Source organism: Anopheles nili, chromosome 3, assembly GCF_943737925.1.
Source record: "Anopheles nili chromosome 3, idAnoNiliSN_F5_01, whole genome shotgun sequence".
In the NCBI taxonomy this organism is placed as follows: domain Eukaryota; kingdom Metazoa; phylum Arthropoda; class Insecta; order Diptera; family Culicidae; genus Anopheles; species Anopheles nili.
In genome coordinates, this window is record NC_071292.1 from 21,196,416 (window position 1) to 21,212,864 (window position 16,449).

The following is a 16,449-nucleotide window of genomic DNA, read 5'->3' on the forward strand; positions in this document are numbered from 1 at the left end:
CCACGTCCAGTAGGTTGTATGGGAGGATGTTCCTTAACTGCATTTTTTCTGTACCATTATTCATTAAAAATTCGGACAACTATCAACGGGCGGTCAACAACGTAGAATGAAATATATCAATCACATTCATAAAACAGTCCTAAATTTCTACGAAACATCGATTCATTGATTGACAGTAGAGTAGAAAAGGGGATAGCGTACCAGCGAGGAAAAGGGGAAGGTGAGCCATTGTTTACAAATTGTAGACGCAGTCTGTCAAAGGTGCACCAAGTTTGGCTCGGTTGGCATAAGTGCTGCACCGAAGCAAATCCTGACTGTCGTCCTGAGATAGAATTTGTTCGCAGAATGCGTCTTAATAGCTTGTATTTTGAGTGAATTTATCGATAATAAAGTGTGATATCGACTTAACTCATTCGGAGAACTATCTTGGTAATGGAATATAAAGTTTGCAATTTTTACCTTTGCCACTGGCGACTATGATTTATAATGAAGAAAAAGAATTAACTAGAGTGAAAGCTGTCAAACGTGAAGAACAAAATCTGTAAACTAATCTTGAGACACTACTTAGTGGTATCGTGAAAGTGCTTGTTTATTTAATCCATTTTTATACTACTGATCATTGTTTGCGTGGAGGTACAATGGAACCGAACAGTAGCCGCTCGGTCTCTGGCGATAGCTCCGAGCGCAACAACATCTCGACGAACACATTCCAAATTTGGGAAACTACCGTGCGGTTGGCACAGATTCAAACGCTCATCGACAAACTTTGTCTCGCGACTTGTCCCGATGAGGCGATGATATGCTTCCTGCAGGAAACCGACGGCCAGTCTATGCTGGACATTATTTCCGACGATGAAGGTTCGTACCAATTTATTGCCTTTTAATTCATTGCATTTAATAGCGCTGAATGCACCGCAATAACTGTATCTCAACAGAGGAGGACGAAACGGAACCCCAGCTTCGCGGCAAGAATTCACTAAAACGAATGATTCAAGATATGTACTCACGGCCCCAGATGATCGGTACGGTCAAAATGATCCTTTACCATTGTCTCACCACGATGGCAGAAAAGCTCACGCAGGACATAAAGTTTCGTTCGGAAAATGCCGAATTTTTCGACGATCTTGAGTTGGTCCTTAGTCGAATGACTGATGAGGCTGCCGAAAGCACCAAACGCGAAATCATGCAATATTTGTCGGTAGCGAAAAAACGACTAGCTAGACGAAAACGGGTACGGGATCAGTTAAACCAACAGCAGCAACAACAGGAACCGTCATCGTCCTCGTCGTCCTCTACGTCGTCTTCTTTGACGCCCGAATGTAGAGTCTCTCCACCGTACGGTTCTTAGGGTGCGGAGGGATTTAGGGTTCAAAGGGGATATCTACCATGTCCCACTTCTCCAGCTACTAGAATCGAACTTTGAGTGGGGAAATTAGTTTAATTTTTATTTATATTATTTTGCTGTTTCCTTTACGAAAAATCGGTGCGATCGATTGCGTTTTCACGCTACGATAGTCTGCTGTCTTTTCCGAAGGGAGGATAATAAAATTAAAATATTTTCTTTACATGAATAAAGTTGTTTTGTTCACTTCGGTTCATGATGATCTTTACCGGCTCCCTTCGTGCGCATGCTGAAGAACATGCACGATAGCTAAACAAAAAGATTATAAATGCATATCAGCACAAGTAGGTAATCATAAAGCTATGACAATTGCATTTTTATATTATAATACAACCCCTTGAGGCGCATATAGCCACCAAAAACAAATCAAGCATATGACGTCCTGTTACTGTCATTACATTAGGTTTCGATAAGATAGTATGCCGAATATTATTGCCTATTAATTGCCGGTACATCATGTACGATGCTTCAGGAGCCATGCTTCGCTTATTTACACCTCTTAAAATGCATTCTAGTGAACGCCATGGAGGGCGACAACGTGCGCGTTGTTAAAATGCAAGGTTTAGTGTGCAGCATAAAAAGATGCATTTTCATCTCCCGCAACAAACATCAAATCTGTCAATTAATGCAAATTGAATGCATAGTTTCTAGCTGGACCGTTTAAATCATCTTTACTTTAGTGTTCTCTGCCATGTACAAAAAATCCTTCCATAAAGAAGTATCCTCTAAAAGCTCCGTTCGAAAGTACATGCCTGCCGCGCGGATAGATCACATTTCGTGCGGTTTTTCCCGCAACTCGCACATGCACGCTCTGGAGACACCGAGTTCCCTTTAGGAACGTCCGATTGCATTTGAAAAGTTACGATGTAAATACAGCCACCTTTCAACCGTTGTTTACAAATGATTGCGCATGTGTCGGCGTTCAAAAAGAGCGTCTTTTTTGCCGTTTACGTCCTTCGTTCGTTAACTGATAAGACCAGCGGCGAACGAGGGAAAAAGGCTAAGGGTACACGACGCAAACTCAGCAACTAATACTGGACACAACGCACAGACGGTGAGATACGAAGGCAAGACAGTTGAGGCGGCTCTAACAGCTCGTAGACTTATCAGCACCGAATTCCAGCATCATTGACAGAGTGGCATAGAGGAAAGATTATTGATTTCAGCGATGTGATGTGCGAACGTACGTATTTTGAGCAAACAAATAGATGCGGGCCAGTGGATTCGATCTCCAGGCGAATCCTTTGCGGATAAGAGCTTACATTTTTCCTATGCTAAACCAGCTACGTGAATTTTAACACTTCGTGATCAGACGTGGTTCATTTGTGCATCTGCAGCAAATTTTTGCAGTCTATTAAAAGGATATCCTTCCCAGAAAAGATAGTTCTGAATAGCGGTGGGCGTGCGTGTGTGACGGAATTTGTGAAGCACCGCAAGAAAAAATAAGAAAAATATGTTGAAGCAGGAAAATCTCGCTGCTAATTTCTGTGGCCTGTTGGCTCTCAGTGGAAACAAGGGTAATAAATATAGAAAAAGTTACACACATTTTTGTATAATAAATAATACCATCTTTCTTCGCAGATGTTGCTATTGAGTGGCGTATCCTGGGAAAGGAGCAGGATAGCTCCCTGCTCGCTAGCTGGGTGTCATTCGATCCGAAAAGAGGACGCGAGGAACAACGAACCAACGTAGGCATCTACATGCCGAAGAGCAAAACCTTTGACGTGCTGTACTCTTTCCCGGGGAAAGAAAACGTTATTCAAGCCTCAGTCAACTTAACTCATACTCTACTGCTTTACGTTTCAAAAGCGGTGAAGCAAGACGAATCTGGACGAAACTGTGACGTCTATCGTGCATATCTCGTGGAACTTCGATCTCAAGAACCACCGGTACAACCCCATATGCTACTCGAAGTAGAACGCAACCGGCAGGTTATGGCCACGTTCCTGTGGCGCAAACTATCCACGTTTAAGAAGAACTATCAGGACAAATTCTTACTGCTGGTACACCACGAGCACGTGCTGCTGTACACGGTTTCATTGAAAAAGATTGATCCGCTGTCTAAAGACGGGGCTGTTGACGATAACATGCCGTTAGATGAAAACACCAGAATCGATTATACAAACCCCGAGTCCTGGGAACTGGATCGAAATACGCTGAAAAATGAAACATTGACTAAGGCATTCATTTGGGCTCAATGGGACCCGGTGGTGCAGGCATTATACTATATTCACTTAAAACCGAGCACACGCACCATCTTCGAGAAGGAAGACGACGCAACCGGCGATCCGGCTGAAGCTAAGAAACGCGTGCAGCCAACCCTTTCCGCGTTTCAGTTCCATGACGATCTACCAACCGAAACGGTGCTCAACATTCCTCTGAATCTTCCAAAAATCCCCTCCTCGAACAGCGAAGACATTTACGAGGATGATACCGTGCCCTTGCGCATCCATGATTCGTCCCTCAACCTAGTGATAGTCAGTGACGAATCGGGGATGCTCTTCGTCTGCCACTACTATCTTTACCAACCGATCAAACAGCAGGAGGAAGAATCACAGACGACTGGCTCGTCGCAGAACATATTCGACGTACACTTTGCCTACTCGGTAACAATTCTGCACCATGGGTGTGTGATACACTGCGTCATACCTGGTATTCCCTGGGAGAAGGCGAAATTGATGAAACCAACCTTCACGCTACATGGCGACCACCACGTGCTAGTGTTCCAGGCAGATTTGTTCATGCATCTGCTCGACGTTGGACTCTCCCATGAACCTTCGTGCCATATCGTTTGCGCGCCATTCACGCGTGCTCCAATCACGCAGCTAGTGCCGTGTTTCGCGACAAACAATATTTGCTACGATTCGGCCACCCTCGATCTCATATCGATCACGATCCCAAAGTCTCACCTGATCGATGCCTTTCGAAACGACACATCCATCGACAATCGGCTCGCGATCGTGCACTACTTCCTGGCCCATTCGAATGGTGACATTATTGAAATATTTTCCGAGGTATTACAGCTACTTTTTACCACATAGGTTTAACTGTGATTTGGAATAATGATATTTTCGTTTTTAATATTTCCACGAACAGATATTAAGCATTATCATGGAACGGCCCCTTCACCTTGACACGGTGCCACTACTCAAGGAGGCTCTCGTAGCCGGAACGTACGCTTCGGCGAAGAAAGGACTAACCCAAGACCAACTGGCACTTTTTCGGCTGCTTCCCCTCACCACCTGTAGCACTGCCAAACCTATCGAAGCGAAAGTAGGCAAACTAAACGTGGGTCTCTCGCACGAAACCCTGTATAACACGTCCATGATGCTACTGTCCCCGCAACAACGATTGTCGCCATTCCGCAAGGACATCTGGACACTGCTTTGGGACCGTCTCAGCGATAACGGTGGTAGCAGTAAGGAACGACCACGCTTCCACCAAGATCAGGTGCGAGAAAAGTTAATGTACTCGCTGGCGTGCTACCAACCGGAGGCCCTGTCCCGTTGCACGACACCAATGTCTCCCGCGAACCCAATCGGTGGTACATTTGGCATGGAATTTATTGCCACTGGTGGTGCCACGGGAGCACGTGGCCGACTGCAGAACGATCTACCGTTCACCGAAACAGAAGCCTGTACTGCGAATAAGCAGGAACTGGTGCTGAACGTGAACCTGCGTGAGCTCAGCATGCATCTGGTGAAGCACAGCGTTAAGGAAGTGACGGGTTTCCGGTGGCTGAAGAATGCCTTCTACGACACTAACCCGGCCACCTCGCACGTGCACGCCGTGGCGACGCGATACGTTGCAGCACAGCTCGAACAATCGCGAGCCCTTTGCGTGCTGGTTTGCCGTACGGCCGGTTTGGACCACGCGCTCGCGGTTGAGGCAAACGAAAGCCGTGGGTTCGCGTTGATCGATCAGCTCGAGCGAGCCCTACAGGTGCGGCTGTTTGCCATGCTCGAACGGTACTGCCTAGCAGTGGAAACGTTAGCTTTTCCGTTGCCACTAGGGTTTTGCTCGTTCTTTTGCTATCTTGGCTACCGAGCTCTGGCATTCGAAAGCTTCATGCAGTACGTCGAGCATCACGTGTTCGAGCTGCAGATCGATGTGGTGAAGGTCATTTTTGCCGACATGGAAGACACACCGGATGGTATTCGTAGGAAGCTGAAGCTGCTAATGGTCTTGCCACGCTCCAGAGCCCGCCGGTTGCTTAACAATTGGAACCACCCGGTAAGCGCAATGTTGCGAGGGCGCGAACACGCCATGAACATCCTTTCGGGGAACTCAGTGCATCCGCGGGGCTCGACGCATCTGAAGAAACGAGATTATCAACCGAAAGGTAATGTTCTGCATTCCTATTGAATGCGTTTTGTAAGTTTAAAGCATTTGCCAAATGCTTTTGCACTATTGTGTTGTTATATCCGTGTTTGTACTTTCATTTTCCTTCGTATGTACACAACCTATGTAAGTTGATATTTTTTAACGATACGCATGGTTCATTTTGCTTTGCTGCATTTATGATTCAAATTTTTTTTCAGTTTCCAATAGTTTTAGTGCTTGTTGTTATCGGCTATTTATTTCGTTTGGTTGCACTCAATACGAAGAACGCGCAAGTGGCCTTACAAATGCTTCATCTTTGCCATCATCACCATGTCATATTAGTGAATCGCTGCGTGCATCATCCTCATTATCCCTGGGAGGATCTTCACCTTCATCATCACCCGAATGTGGCCGTTGGGAAAATTCATCGCGTTCGCGTAACCTTCGGACATACGCTAGCCTTAACGCACTTCGACTAGCGACCGGCCCTTCGTCGCTGGTCGATCTAGAGGCTGGAATAACTGGAGGTGACCCTGCTACAGATGACACAAAAGAGCGCTTCGATGTTACAGCTATTGCTTTTGGTAGCTCAGCTGTGCATTCCTCGCCTATGATGGCAACGAAAAATGCATCCCAGCGACATCGTTGTACCTCGTCTACGTCTTCCTTTTTAATGCAGCTTTGTCGGAATTCTCCGGATAAGATTTTTCGGGTGGCAAGGCGTAATGCACCAGCTCGGTACCATCCACAAAGCACCCAACGCGCTGGATTATCGTCGACCCGATCCATTATATTCCTTTGTTTTGGCTTTATCATTTTAGCTACAATTGTTATCTGCTTGGTAGTACACTTAACGTTAAAGATTCGTATTGCACCCACTTTGGCCTGGTATATGCAACTATTTCGAATGTTATTTTAATTTATCATCGCTGTTTGGATGAAATAATCCAACGCTAGTTATTCAAAAAACTACCTCACAATCATGCATGCATTACGTTTTGTTATTTGTTCCCATTTCTTATTTAGCTTACTGCAGTCTTTGTTCAATTCTATTTGTTGCATGCAAACATGCCAAGTGGCTCATTAAACCCCATGCTAATCACAAAGAAGAATGTATTTCTTTACGATGTCGTTCGTCTCAAGATTGCTTTCCATTGAATGTATTTATCGCAGATCTCAGCCAAGGATTGGGAGCTGCACGGAAGCTCCAGCAGCCGTTAGACAATTTTTTCGACCTGCTTACTGCCAAAGCGAACCTTAATGAGCTTGACTTTAATCTGCTAATCGAAACAACGTTGACATCGGTGGAAAATTTCCACGTATAAAACGGACGCATTCAAAGGAATACAGCAATACGAAACCCATCTCTAAGTCTACGTATTATTTCGTTTGTTTCGAGAGAAAGAGCAACGATGCAATCCGTTCATTCGTTCGATTTCCCTGTCAAACAAATACACCCCATGCGGGGCGTTCCGTAGCTGGTTCCATTTGCATGCGAGCAATTGAAGGACACGCACTGATTCGCACTGTTCGTGTAGGAAATGTGAGGTAAGAAACTCTGTCAGCACAACGTCGTGTTCCATCTCTGCTGCAGCGTATAACACCGATAGTGAAGCGGATAGCTCTGTTTCGAGCGTAAGCGTTTCGCACAGAGTTTGTCCAATATCGGCGCTCCACTGACGTTGTATCGGTTTGGCAATAGCTTCGAGAATGACGCTCCCATTGCGGAGCAGTAGGAAATTTGCTAATTGCTCAGCATGTTCATTTTCCTCACTTGCCAACATACGGTAGAAGTCTGCAAATATCACCGTGAATGGAAAGCCAAATATTTGAACAATTATTTAAATCTCGCACGAAAGCAATATGGACGATAATGCTCACCTGCCAATCTCAGTAGACCAACACTCGATGTGGCGAAGTGATACGAGATCGATCGGTAGGTATAACATGCACCATATTCCTGATTAATTTGTTTGTTGATGGCAGCGGCGGTTGATTCGGATATTGTGCCGGGAACGAGATTGGTAGCTTTCGGAAAACTATCCTTACCAGGTGGAAGATTAATTGTAGCATAGAAACGCTTTACATGATTGGATAAACGACGGAAAAACATGTTTTTCTCGGTTCATGTACGCAATTTCATAGACTACTTTACTTAATCCGTAGCACAATTACAGTTAGGCGCTCTCATTTGGCTGCTTTAATCAGTTTCAATAAACCTCTCTAATTAGGATATTTGCTTGGGTAAGTCGTTATAATTGAACGACAAATCGACGTATCTTATAAAAATATAATTCATTCATAATTAGATCGCCAAGGAAGAAACAAAAATAGACAAAGGTGTTTGAAAAATTTTAGTTATAGTAGAAGAAAAAATAAAGTTACACGTTTTTTGTGAAAATAAAATTCATTCGTTGTTCTTATTAACTTCAATCAGAACACATTATTTAACATATTTGTCTTATTCGATGCATTACCTAACAAGTTTTAAAGAAAATGTAGTCAAAAAACTGTAGAGAACTTTTGGTGTAAATATTTTTGATCACGCTTTATATCGCTTATATTTTCTAACACACTTATGTATACTTATATCAAAGTAATCCATCTTGCATCAAATGGCAACGATTTTAAGCTATGCAAAGAACTAATTGGCATCATTCGCTAATATCTGTTATGCTATTGACAAGCGATTTCGTAACAACCTGGTAACCTAGTGCGACCTGGTAACAATCACATCTTTTCAATTCTTTGATCCTAGCAACGCTCATTTTTCTTTGTACAAAGATATCCCTCTACTGTATAAATTTTTCTGGACTATTCATGCGTATTTTAACATGTTTGATGCATTTTCAAATTATCATTGAATTAGTTTCGCAGTATAAGGTGTGCGTAGGCAATTATCTTACCACAACTTTGGTCTGGTTATCTTACCACAACTTTGGTTTGGTCTTATGTTAAGTTTGCACGTATGAATCCATCGATGTAAGTTGGGAGCTGTTAGATGGGATACATTGCTGCCGTGATGTGTCCAACACGGCGGTATCGTTTGGAGATCGTCGTTTAATTGAAAACTGCTTGAGAAAAACGTGCAGCACAGCAAGACCGCAAATAAATATACCAAAAACTATCCCTACAATAGCCCAAGGAGAAAATCGGCTTGGTTCATGATGAATACCCGCGACAATGGACGATTCTCCTATCTTGGCTTCGGGTGATTTACCGACCGGTATTACACGACTGTTTTCGTTCGTGCTGCCCGAGATTACGAGTGATTGTTCTCGTGTGATCGTTACCGGTAAGCTGAACCCATTTGTCGTACCACTTATCATAGTCCCACCCAGCTGCGGCACATACTGCAAAAGCACATCCATTGATTGCACGTGACACATGCGGAGCAGCTTCAACATTCCGACTCCGTGCAAGGTTAATAATTTGCGCCGGTTGCCACCGTACTGTATGGTAGCGTCGGTAAAATTCGGTACGACGTAAATCCAAACGTTCGGATCTGCTAGTTGGATCCAGAACTGATTACGCATCTGGACACGTGTTAAGCGACAATCTGAGTCTCGGTTAGTGTCGGCGGCGTAGGTTACCACGATGCAATCGTCGGTGGTGGTAAGATTTCGCATCAGATGATGCGCGTCGCACAGGGAAAAATCGTTCAAGTGCACGCACTGCTTGTACTCGCCGTACGTCATCACTAGCCCGGTGTGGGACGTAGTATTGATTGCCATAATATCCTTTTCCAGAACGATCATCTTCATGATACCATCGGTCAGCATTGGGACGCTTGTTCCTTTAAGCGTGCGGTACTGCAAACGATTGCTCAATGGAATCAGGATATTAACGATTACCTTGCAATTGTCGACGTTGGCGACCACCTTCGACAAGGGATAAAGCTTTAGCACGTCTCGCAGCTTCAAATCTACTGGAAACATGAACTCGTCTGGGAGGATCTTTTGTACTTTTTGAAGTTCGGCAAGTAACTGTGTCGGAGAAATTATACTATCTTTTAGCTCTATCGATGTGCTGGTTTGCAGCAACCGCATGAGCAGATTCTTCTTGGCAATAATCTTGTTCAGTACAATGTCCATTAGCAGGAGTTGTCCTTCACGCGTGAAATCGATCGCGTGCGGCTTATTCGGATCCACATGAAACGTGTTGCCCGTTAGCACTGCCAACGCCTCGTTGGTGGTGTTATAGAACATTTTGAGCGAAGATGATTCCACCGTGAGCTGTTGGTTTACCTTATCGAACTTGTCGCGTATTTCATCCCTATCGGCGTCGTCCATCAAGCCAAACCAGGATCGGAATATGCCACGCTTTGTGCGCCTAACTATATCGCTATTGTCTTCGCAAAAGCTACCCAATAAAAGACTGAAGTCGTTCAATTCCTTCGTCAGTCCGAGAATGTTGTGAATTCCCTCACAGTTGCCGATATCCTTTTCTTTCATCTCAGCGCAAACCTTCAGCAGGTGTGCTACGGTGCTATTCGCCGTAGCAATTTCGTCGATGAACAATTTAATATCATAATCAGTCCGTAGAGTCCACGTGCTCACTTGAATTTTAATCGGTTTTAGTTCTTCAAAGTAAATACCATCCGTGTACAGTGGAACATTCGAAACAGGGCTATCGGTGTATGAAGGGGATGCAACGCAATGTACTATGGATGCAGTTAACCAGCAGCCGAGTGCTAATAAAAAGCTAGGTGTTAAATACATTGTACATTCACTACTGGAGAAAGTATAGACAAATTATGTTCACCACAGAATGTAACAAGATGCAACTTGTTGAATTTAACAAACAATACAGGCTGTGAAAAAAACTTTACACCATATGCGATATCTATTTTTTATGAAAGAAACGTCATATGTTGAACCAAGGTGCATTCATATTTAAACAATGAATGGCAAGGTTTGTAGAATGATATGGTGCATCAATAATGTAACTGCAACATTAATCAAAATATTTTTTGAACACAATCGTTATATTTTAACCAGATCTGCACGCGATCAATCACCGTTTTCAGCCATTTTGGCAAATAAACTCTGCATATACTCGTATTTTTCATTTATTAGCTCAGTTTTACAACAATTTATTTCATCTTTTTAATATTCATTAAGTGTTTCCTCAGCGCCACCTGTTTATCACGGAAAGACTTCTTTACTTTACCACGAACCTTGTGGCGAATCATCGTAAAGTTCTTATTCTTCTGCTTTTCTCGATTCGTTTTTGAGCAGTGTGGATTCAAGCGGTTATCCTTATATCCAAACTTTTCACGTCCTTCTCGACCTTTCTGCATGCTCTCTACGCGGGCTTGCTTGTCCGCCTTACGTCTTTTGTAAATCATCTCTATCGAGTCTAGTTTGACGAATTCGTTGCGTTCCGTTTCTAACTGACGCTTACGGCTATGATGTGTAAGTTGTTTCTTCACGCGCTCCTGCTCAATGCGAGCAAAATCTGCATCAGTGAAAATTTTGGTCAACGCCAACTCTTGCATCGCTTCGGCGGTATTGAGTGTTTGCTCCTCATCGATCTTTTCCACCTCCGGGGTTTCATTCTTCGTCTGGCCGTTTCTGGTAACTGTCGGAATTATTTTGGATTTCTTCTTACGCAGCTGCTTCGATAGTTTTTTCGGCTGCGGTTTAGGTTTTTCCTGTTCCACTTCTTCTTCAACTAGCTCTTCTTCGCTACATGATTCCCAATCGTCTTCATCGTCATCGCCTTCGTCTGCATCTTTTTCAGAATCATCCACATCCTCGTCGTCTGAGTCCTCATCATCGACTGTTTGTTCTTTACCTTTCGATGATTTTATCATTGTGATACCTTTTTTGCTCTTTTCTCTGCGCAGCAAAGCGTCGGTCTCATCCTCGCTACTATCCACATCAACCCAATCGGAATCTCCTTGCGAAGACTCGCCATCGTTTTCTACTTCGGGTAAATCCTCCCGCAGTAGCGCCTCTGTACCAGGAATATGGCCAACGGCGAGCACCTCTCCGTATCGTTTAGGCTTGATTTCAACGCTTGCCTCCGTTGGACGTCCACGATCCTTCTTCGCTAACAGATTAGGCATTTGTTCACGATAGAGCATTATTAGAGCTTTTGATGCCATCATAACGGATTTTTCCTTGTAGTTTTTGTACATCGTTAAATCACGCAGCAAATCTTCGTTCATCGCCAGAGGACACCGTATACAAATCTCTCGGACCGCATTCAATCCAATCGCCATCACATCGCTAGAGTTGCGTTCAGTGACAAAATTATTCACAAGAGTTTTTATTACCGGTTCAATTATTTCCGGTGGGATCAACTCGTGAGAGGCTTGGGCGGCAAACTGGAGAATCCGGGTTACCTGGCGCTGATGTGGTTGTATAAATCTGCAAGGAAAGCATAGCATTTAGTTTTAGAGTAGTAGCAATAGTTGTTTTTTTTTTGCATCGGCATACTTCCTTCATACTTTACCTAGCAATATAAGGATAAAAGCTAAACAGAAACAGCTCATGGATGCCCACCAAGCGTGAGATGACGTCCAGATGCATCAGCTTTACTTCGAAGCGCTCATTACCGTCCTGAAGCTGCTTGAATAAATTCTCAGCCATTCCTTGTGGATTGTGAATTAAGTGTATGGCGGAGAAATTGAACGACACCGCTTTCTTTTTCTTCTTTTGGGCCTGTGTGTACAATTTCTTGGCCGCTTCAACCTTCTTCTTGCGTTTTTTCGTTTTTTTATTTACCTTTGCTGCCATCATGATACCTTTCAGGTCGACTTCCCGATCACTATCGTCCTCATCGTCCGAATCTTCTTGCTGGTCCGTTCCTAGGAAAAACTTCAACGAAGCTACCAACACTTTAGTGATCTTCGAAAAGCAACCCACATTTGCGATTACATTCACCGTTTTCGCATCGTTCCAAACTTGCTTCCGGTACAGCTCGATCATGATATCAACCGACATTTTGGCCGCCTTCGGATTCGTATCTCGAAGCATTGTGTACATGAAGTTCTGTAAAGTTGAGTTGAGTTTCATATCCTTTTGTTTGGCGTTCATATTCTTGATGTCGTTAATAATGTGATTTTCGAGAAATGTGCGCAGTGCTTTGTCCGGGCATCGTAGTAACTGAAAGAACAGTTCCAATAGATCCAGCGGAGAAATCAGGTTTTTGTTTCGCAGCAAAATCAAAGCTCGGCAGAAAGTGTTGCGCATCTCCGGATCCAACATAGTCGAGTGTGTTTTCAACAAATCCACCAGTGTTTGCGGAAAAGTCTTCAGCTCCTCCAGATAACACTGGGCCACCTGGGCAAGAAACATGATCGACTCGCACAGGTTTTTGTTTTCCTTGTCCGGTTCGAGTCGAAAAATATCCAGCACACTGTGGAAGTGATGGTACTGCTGAAGGAACTCATCACGATACGAGTCCGGATCACGTTTTATTAGATTCTGCAGCTGGGGTAGATTGTCCGGCAGCTGATTATTGTGGCGCACCATAGTTAATTTGTGTTTAACTCGTTTAAATTATACTTTTTCCCCGAGAACGACGTAAACAATCCCGGGCCACTTTATTGTCCCGGCCACATGGTTCACCTTGTGATGACAGATGTCGAAGTCATGCTTCAGCATGACATTTGTCAATATTCAAATGCGGCATCGTTCGGAACTGGAACCATGCCTTCAGAGCCAGTACGCAAATTCAAATCGCTAAATGGTTGCTAGTTGATTCACAAGCATTTATTTGATTCTAGAATTGAACAGTGTTTTAAAGCACTCGTCACACTGCGTTTCTCTGCGGTAAAGCTATGTTAAATTCGAGAGCAAACTTATTTGTATAAGAATTCGACATCGATTTGTGCTACCAGTTGATAACGTACGTCTGAAGAACGAACTTCTTCTGCTATTTCTCGTTCTTTGGTTAAGCTATTCGATATTAGAGCTATTTCGATTGATAATATTCAACAAAATCCACGTATTTTTGATCGTAAACACGCTTCCCTCGTCAGCTCAATAACAAATGCAGGAACCCAAAATAAATTATCTGAATGTGAAAGTCGCTTCATCGTAACTTAGAAATCTAGTAAAATTTAAAAATATAACAGTCCTGTGTCCTGCGTGTAAGGCGTTTGCGTTAAGCCGAGTGTTCTTTTGGCTCCGGAACGCAACAGTATCTGAAAATGCGCTCGTTCGATGCTACTGGCGAATCTGGTGGAAAAGGGTGATGTTGCGAACTGAAATTGATTCGCGGTTTGCACTTTAGTTGCGTGGTTCGAGCTAGCTGCTGCTGTTGCTTCCACTGCTGGTGATGCGTTTCCGGCGTTCGCCGGAGCTGTTAGGCAATTTTCAAAGGTTTTCATCTAAAATGTAGTCCTGCTCATCCTGACGATCCGGCAGGCAGACGAAAAATTCGAATAGATTTAACACAGGTCCGCGGGAAAATGGATTCTGATATCGGCCTCGTTTGTCGCGCAGGTATGGGTAGCGTTTATAGTTGAACATTTCATTGGTCGTCAAGTTCATGCAAGCGTGCAAAATCTAAAGGGAACGATGAAATAAAAGGTATTGATTAAGGTAAAAACCTGCCCGTCTCCAAATGCCGTTTGTGGTAATAATTACCGATGTGCACGTCAGAATCCAACCGAGCCCACAAAATACGAATGCTTCAAGTAGACCCAACACGTACAATAAACTAAAACCTTCGATCATGACACAGTAGCACGCAAAGTAGATAGTAAACGAACAATTGATCGCGATGCTCAGCACAAACAGTAAGAACCACATTCGATTTCGCAAACCGACGCAGTTGTAGATGAACGGACAGTGGTGATCAAAGTACGACACACAACGATTGCATATGCGGCAATGCTTAGCCCGCAGTGGACGTAAACATCGGCAACTATGGCAGAGGCGCGAAAGGATCACGTTTCGTTTCTTCCACTTATCGAAGTACGGAATTTGCTTGATTGCCCTGTAATAGGTATCTGAGTTGAGGGGAATATATCCAGGATCACGCCGATTAGCTATGATCCAGCTAATCCACATGACCGCATTCCAGTAGATAAAACAATAGTGCGATCGTCTTAATATGTTCCACGTGATTGGAATGCACTGCAGAAAAAAAAATTTAATGTCAGGCGTTATTTGAAATTGAACCGTTGGAACGAAGATAAAGATCTGGCGTATAGTTACAACTTACCCGTATCATGTACATGGGATAGCCCCACAGTAGAACCGAAACAAGAAATAATATCAGAGGTCCCTTCGAAGCTCCTGCTCCACCAAAGAGCATTCCCCAGATCTCTGAGATGGGTGGCATCCAACGGGATTTCTTTTTCATTTCATTATGCAGTAGCTTGACAACTTCGCTGTTTCGATGACTTTGTGCAAGCATCATGGGAGTTTTGCCATTTTTGTCGCGTGGTTCCAGCTCTAGATTTCGCTTCTCGCAGAGAATTTTAACACACTGCAAATTCCCCGAAAGGCAAGCAAGGTGCAACGGAGTTGAACCGAAGTTGTCCGTCTTTTGCAAATCCACACCGGAGTACATCAGCAGACGGATAAGGTCCGCATGTCCCTTATACGCGGCCCAGTGTAGCGCTGTGTCCCCGTTGATGTCGGTAAGGTGGTTCTGCGCACCCATTCCCAAAAGGTACGCTGCCGTGGCCGTTCGTCCATACATGCAGGCCGTCATTAACGGGGTGAGACCCTTGAAATCTGCCGCGTTTACTGCAACACCGGCCTGCAGCAGCACCTGCACGACAGCTGCGTGTCCTTTTCGGCATGCCCAATGGATGGGACGTGGGCCTTGCGTTCCCAGGCAGGGTAAATCGACCGGAGCATTCCGTTCGACTAGATAACGCATCATTTCAACATTACCATCAAGCGCCGCCCAATGGGCGGGAGTGTAGCCATGTTTATCCCGGGCACTGAGCGCCTCTTGGCCTACTTTATCCACCAAATTTTCCACTTCCGAGAGCTCCCTGGAATGAAAACAGTGCGTTAAAGTGTCATTTCGTAAAGTACCCTATCCGTAATCCAAACTACCCCGATTTGATGACATCGAAAATATCATCCATGCTGCTCTGGATTAGTATCTCGCTGCTGTCGGTTCGCGCGAGCAAATTGCTATCCTTTTCCTGGGTTGGAGTTTTTTCTTCCTCCGGATGGTGTGGATGATCACTCTCCTCGGTGACCATGTTGCATGACGCCGTGAGGGGCAGTGCCCACACCAAAGTGCGAGCACTACCAGGACTCGGATGCACTCGGGACTGCGTTTTGATACCGTTGTCGAGCGCCACTTTCGAACGCACAGACTCCTCTTGGAACGCTGCTGCTCGCTGAAACTGCTGCCGAAACTATTCTACAACAAGCGCAATGTCGTTGGAATGGAATATCTTATTTTGAGCTTGATTTTGCGACCGAACAAATCTGTGGAATGTAGTGCAAAAAATATCCAATCGGTGATCTACCCGATTTGTAGATGCTTTTCTTTACTGCACAACAAGGCGCCAAAGACTGTCGAGGACGTCTAGCAGCACTGTGATTCGGATACTGCGGTGATATTGATTTTCCGATTGACGGAAAGCGAATGGAAAAGTGAAAACTTTCCACAAAAGACAGCAAATTTCCGCGATATTTCTGGAGCATGCGTGGTCGGTGTGTGGCGTTTGCTGACAACCGGTGGTTTGCGCCAAGAAAGCATTAGGTGAGGCAGAGAAGGAGCGTTTGTTTTGGAAC

General features: G+C 44.3%; 6 protein-coding genes across 6 annotated transcripts; 2 read left to right on the forward strand and 4 right to left on the reverse strand.

The window, feature by feature from the left end:
- The first annotated feature begins 605 nt into the window (after positions 1-605).
- LOC128726591 (uncharacterized) lies at positions 606-1,530 on the forward strand. Its single transcript, XM_053820404.1, has 2 exons — positions 606-858; positions 936-1,530. Exons 1-2 carry the CDS (start codon positions 639-641, stop codon positions 1,346-1,348), a joined length of 633 nt encoding a protein of 210 aa, XP_053676379.1. The 5' UTR covers positions 606-638; the 3' UTR covers positions 1,349-1,530.
- Positions 1,531-2,541: 1,011 nt separating this feature from the next.
- On the forward strand, positions 2,542-6,735 carry LOC128722532 (protein pigeon). Its single transcript, XM_053816202.1, has 4 exons — positions 2,542-2,919; positions 2,984-4,416; positions 4,499-5,744; positions 5,944-6,735. The coding sequence occupies exons 1-4, from the start codon at positions 2,856-2,858 to the stop codon at positions 6,642-6,644; spliced, it is 3,444 nt and encodes a 1,147-aa protein (XP_053672177.1). The 5' UTR covers positions 2,542-2,855; the 3' UTR covers positions 6,645-6,735.
- Positions 6,736-7,098: 363 nt separating this feature from the next.
- On the reverse strand, positions 7,099-7,838 carry LOC128723889 (ferritin, heavy subunit-like). The gene is made up of 2 exons (XM_053817654.1): positions 7,607-7,838; positions 7,099-7,520 (listed from the first exon to the last, which is right to left on the reverse strand). Exons 1-2 carry the CDS (start codon positions 7,836-7,838, stop codon positions 7,099-7,101), a joined length of 654 nt encoding a protein of 217 aa, XP_053673629.1.
- Positions 7,839-8,259: 421 nt separating this feature from the next.
- On the reverse strand, positions 8,260-10,446 carry LOC128722533 (uncharacterized). The gene has a single exon (XM_053816203.1). The coding sequence runs from the start codon at positions 10,444-10,446 to the stop codon at positions 8,680-8,682; it is 1,767 nt and encodes a 588-aa protein (XP_053672178.1). The 3' UTR covers positions 8,260-8,679.
- Positions 10,447-10,820: 374 nt separating this feature from the next.
- On the reverse strand, positions 10,821-13,209 carry LOC128725784 (protein SDA1 homolog). The gene is made up of 2 exons (XM_053819554.1): positions 12,188-13,209; positions 10,821-12,102 (listed from the first exon to the last, which is right to left on the reverse strand). The coding sequence occupies exons 1-2, from the start codon at positions 13,207-13,209 to the stop codon at positions 10,821-10,823; spliced, it is 2,304 nt and encodes a 767-aa protein (XP_053675529.1).
- A 255-nt stretch (positions 13,210-13,464) lies between these two features.
- LOC128725645 (uncharacterized) lies at positions 13,465-15,923 on the reverse strand. Its single transcript, XM_053819404.1, has 4 exons — positions 15,757-15,923; positions 14,909-15,692; positions 14,329-14,820; positions 13,465-14,247 (listed from the first exon to the last, which is right to left on the reverse strand). Exons 1-4 carry the CDS (start codon positions 15,906-15,908, stop codon positions 14,056-14,058), a joined length of 1,620 nt encoding a protein of 539 aa, XP_053675379.1. The 5' UTR covers positions 15,909-15,923; the 3' UTR covers positions 13,465-14,055.
- Positions 15,924-16,449: the final 526 nt, after the last annotated feature.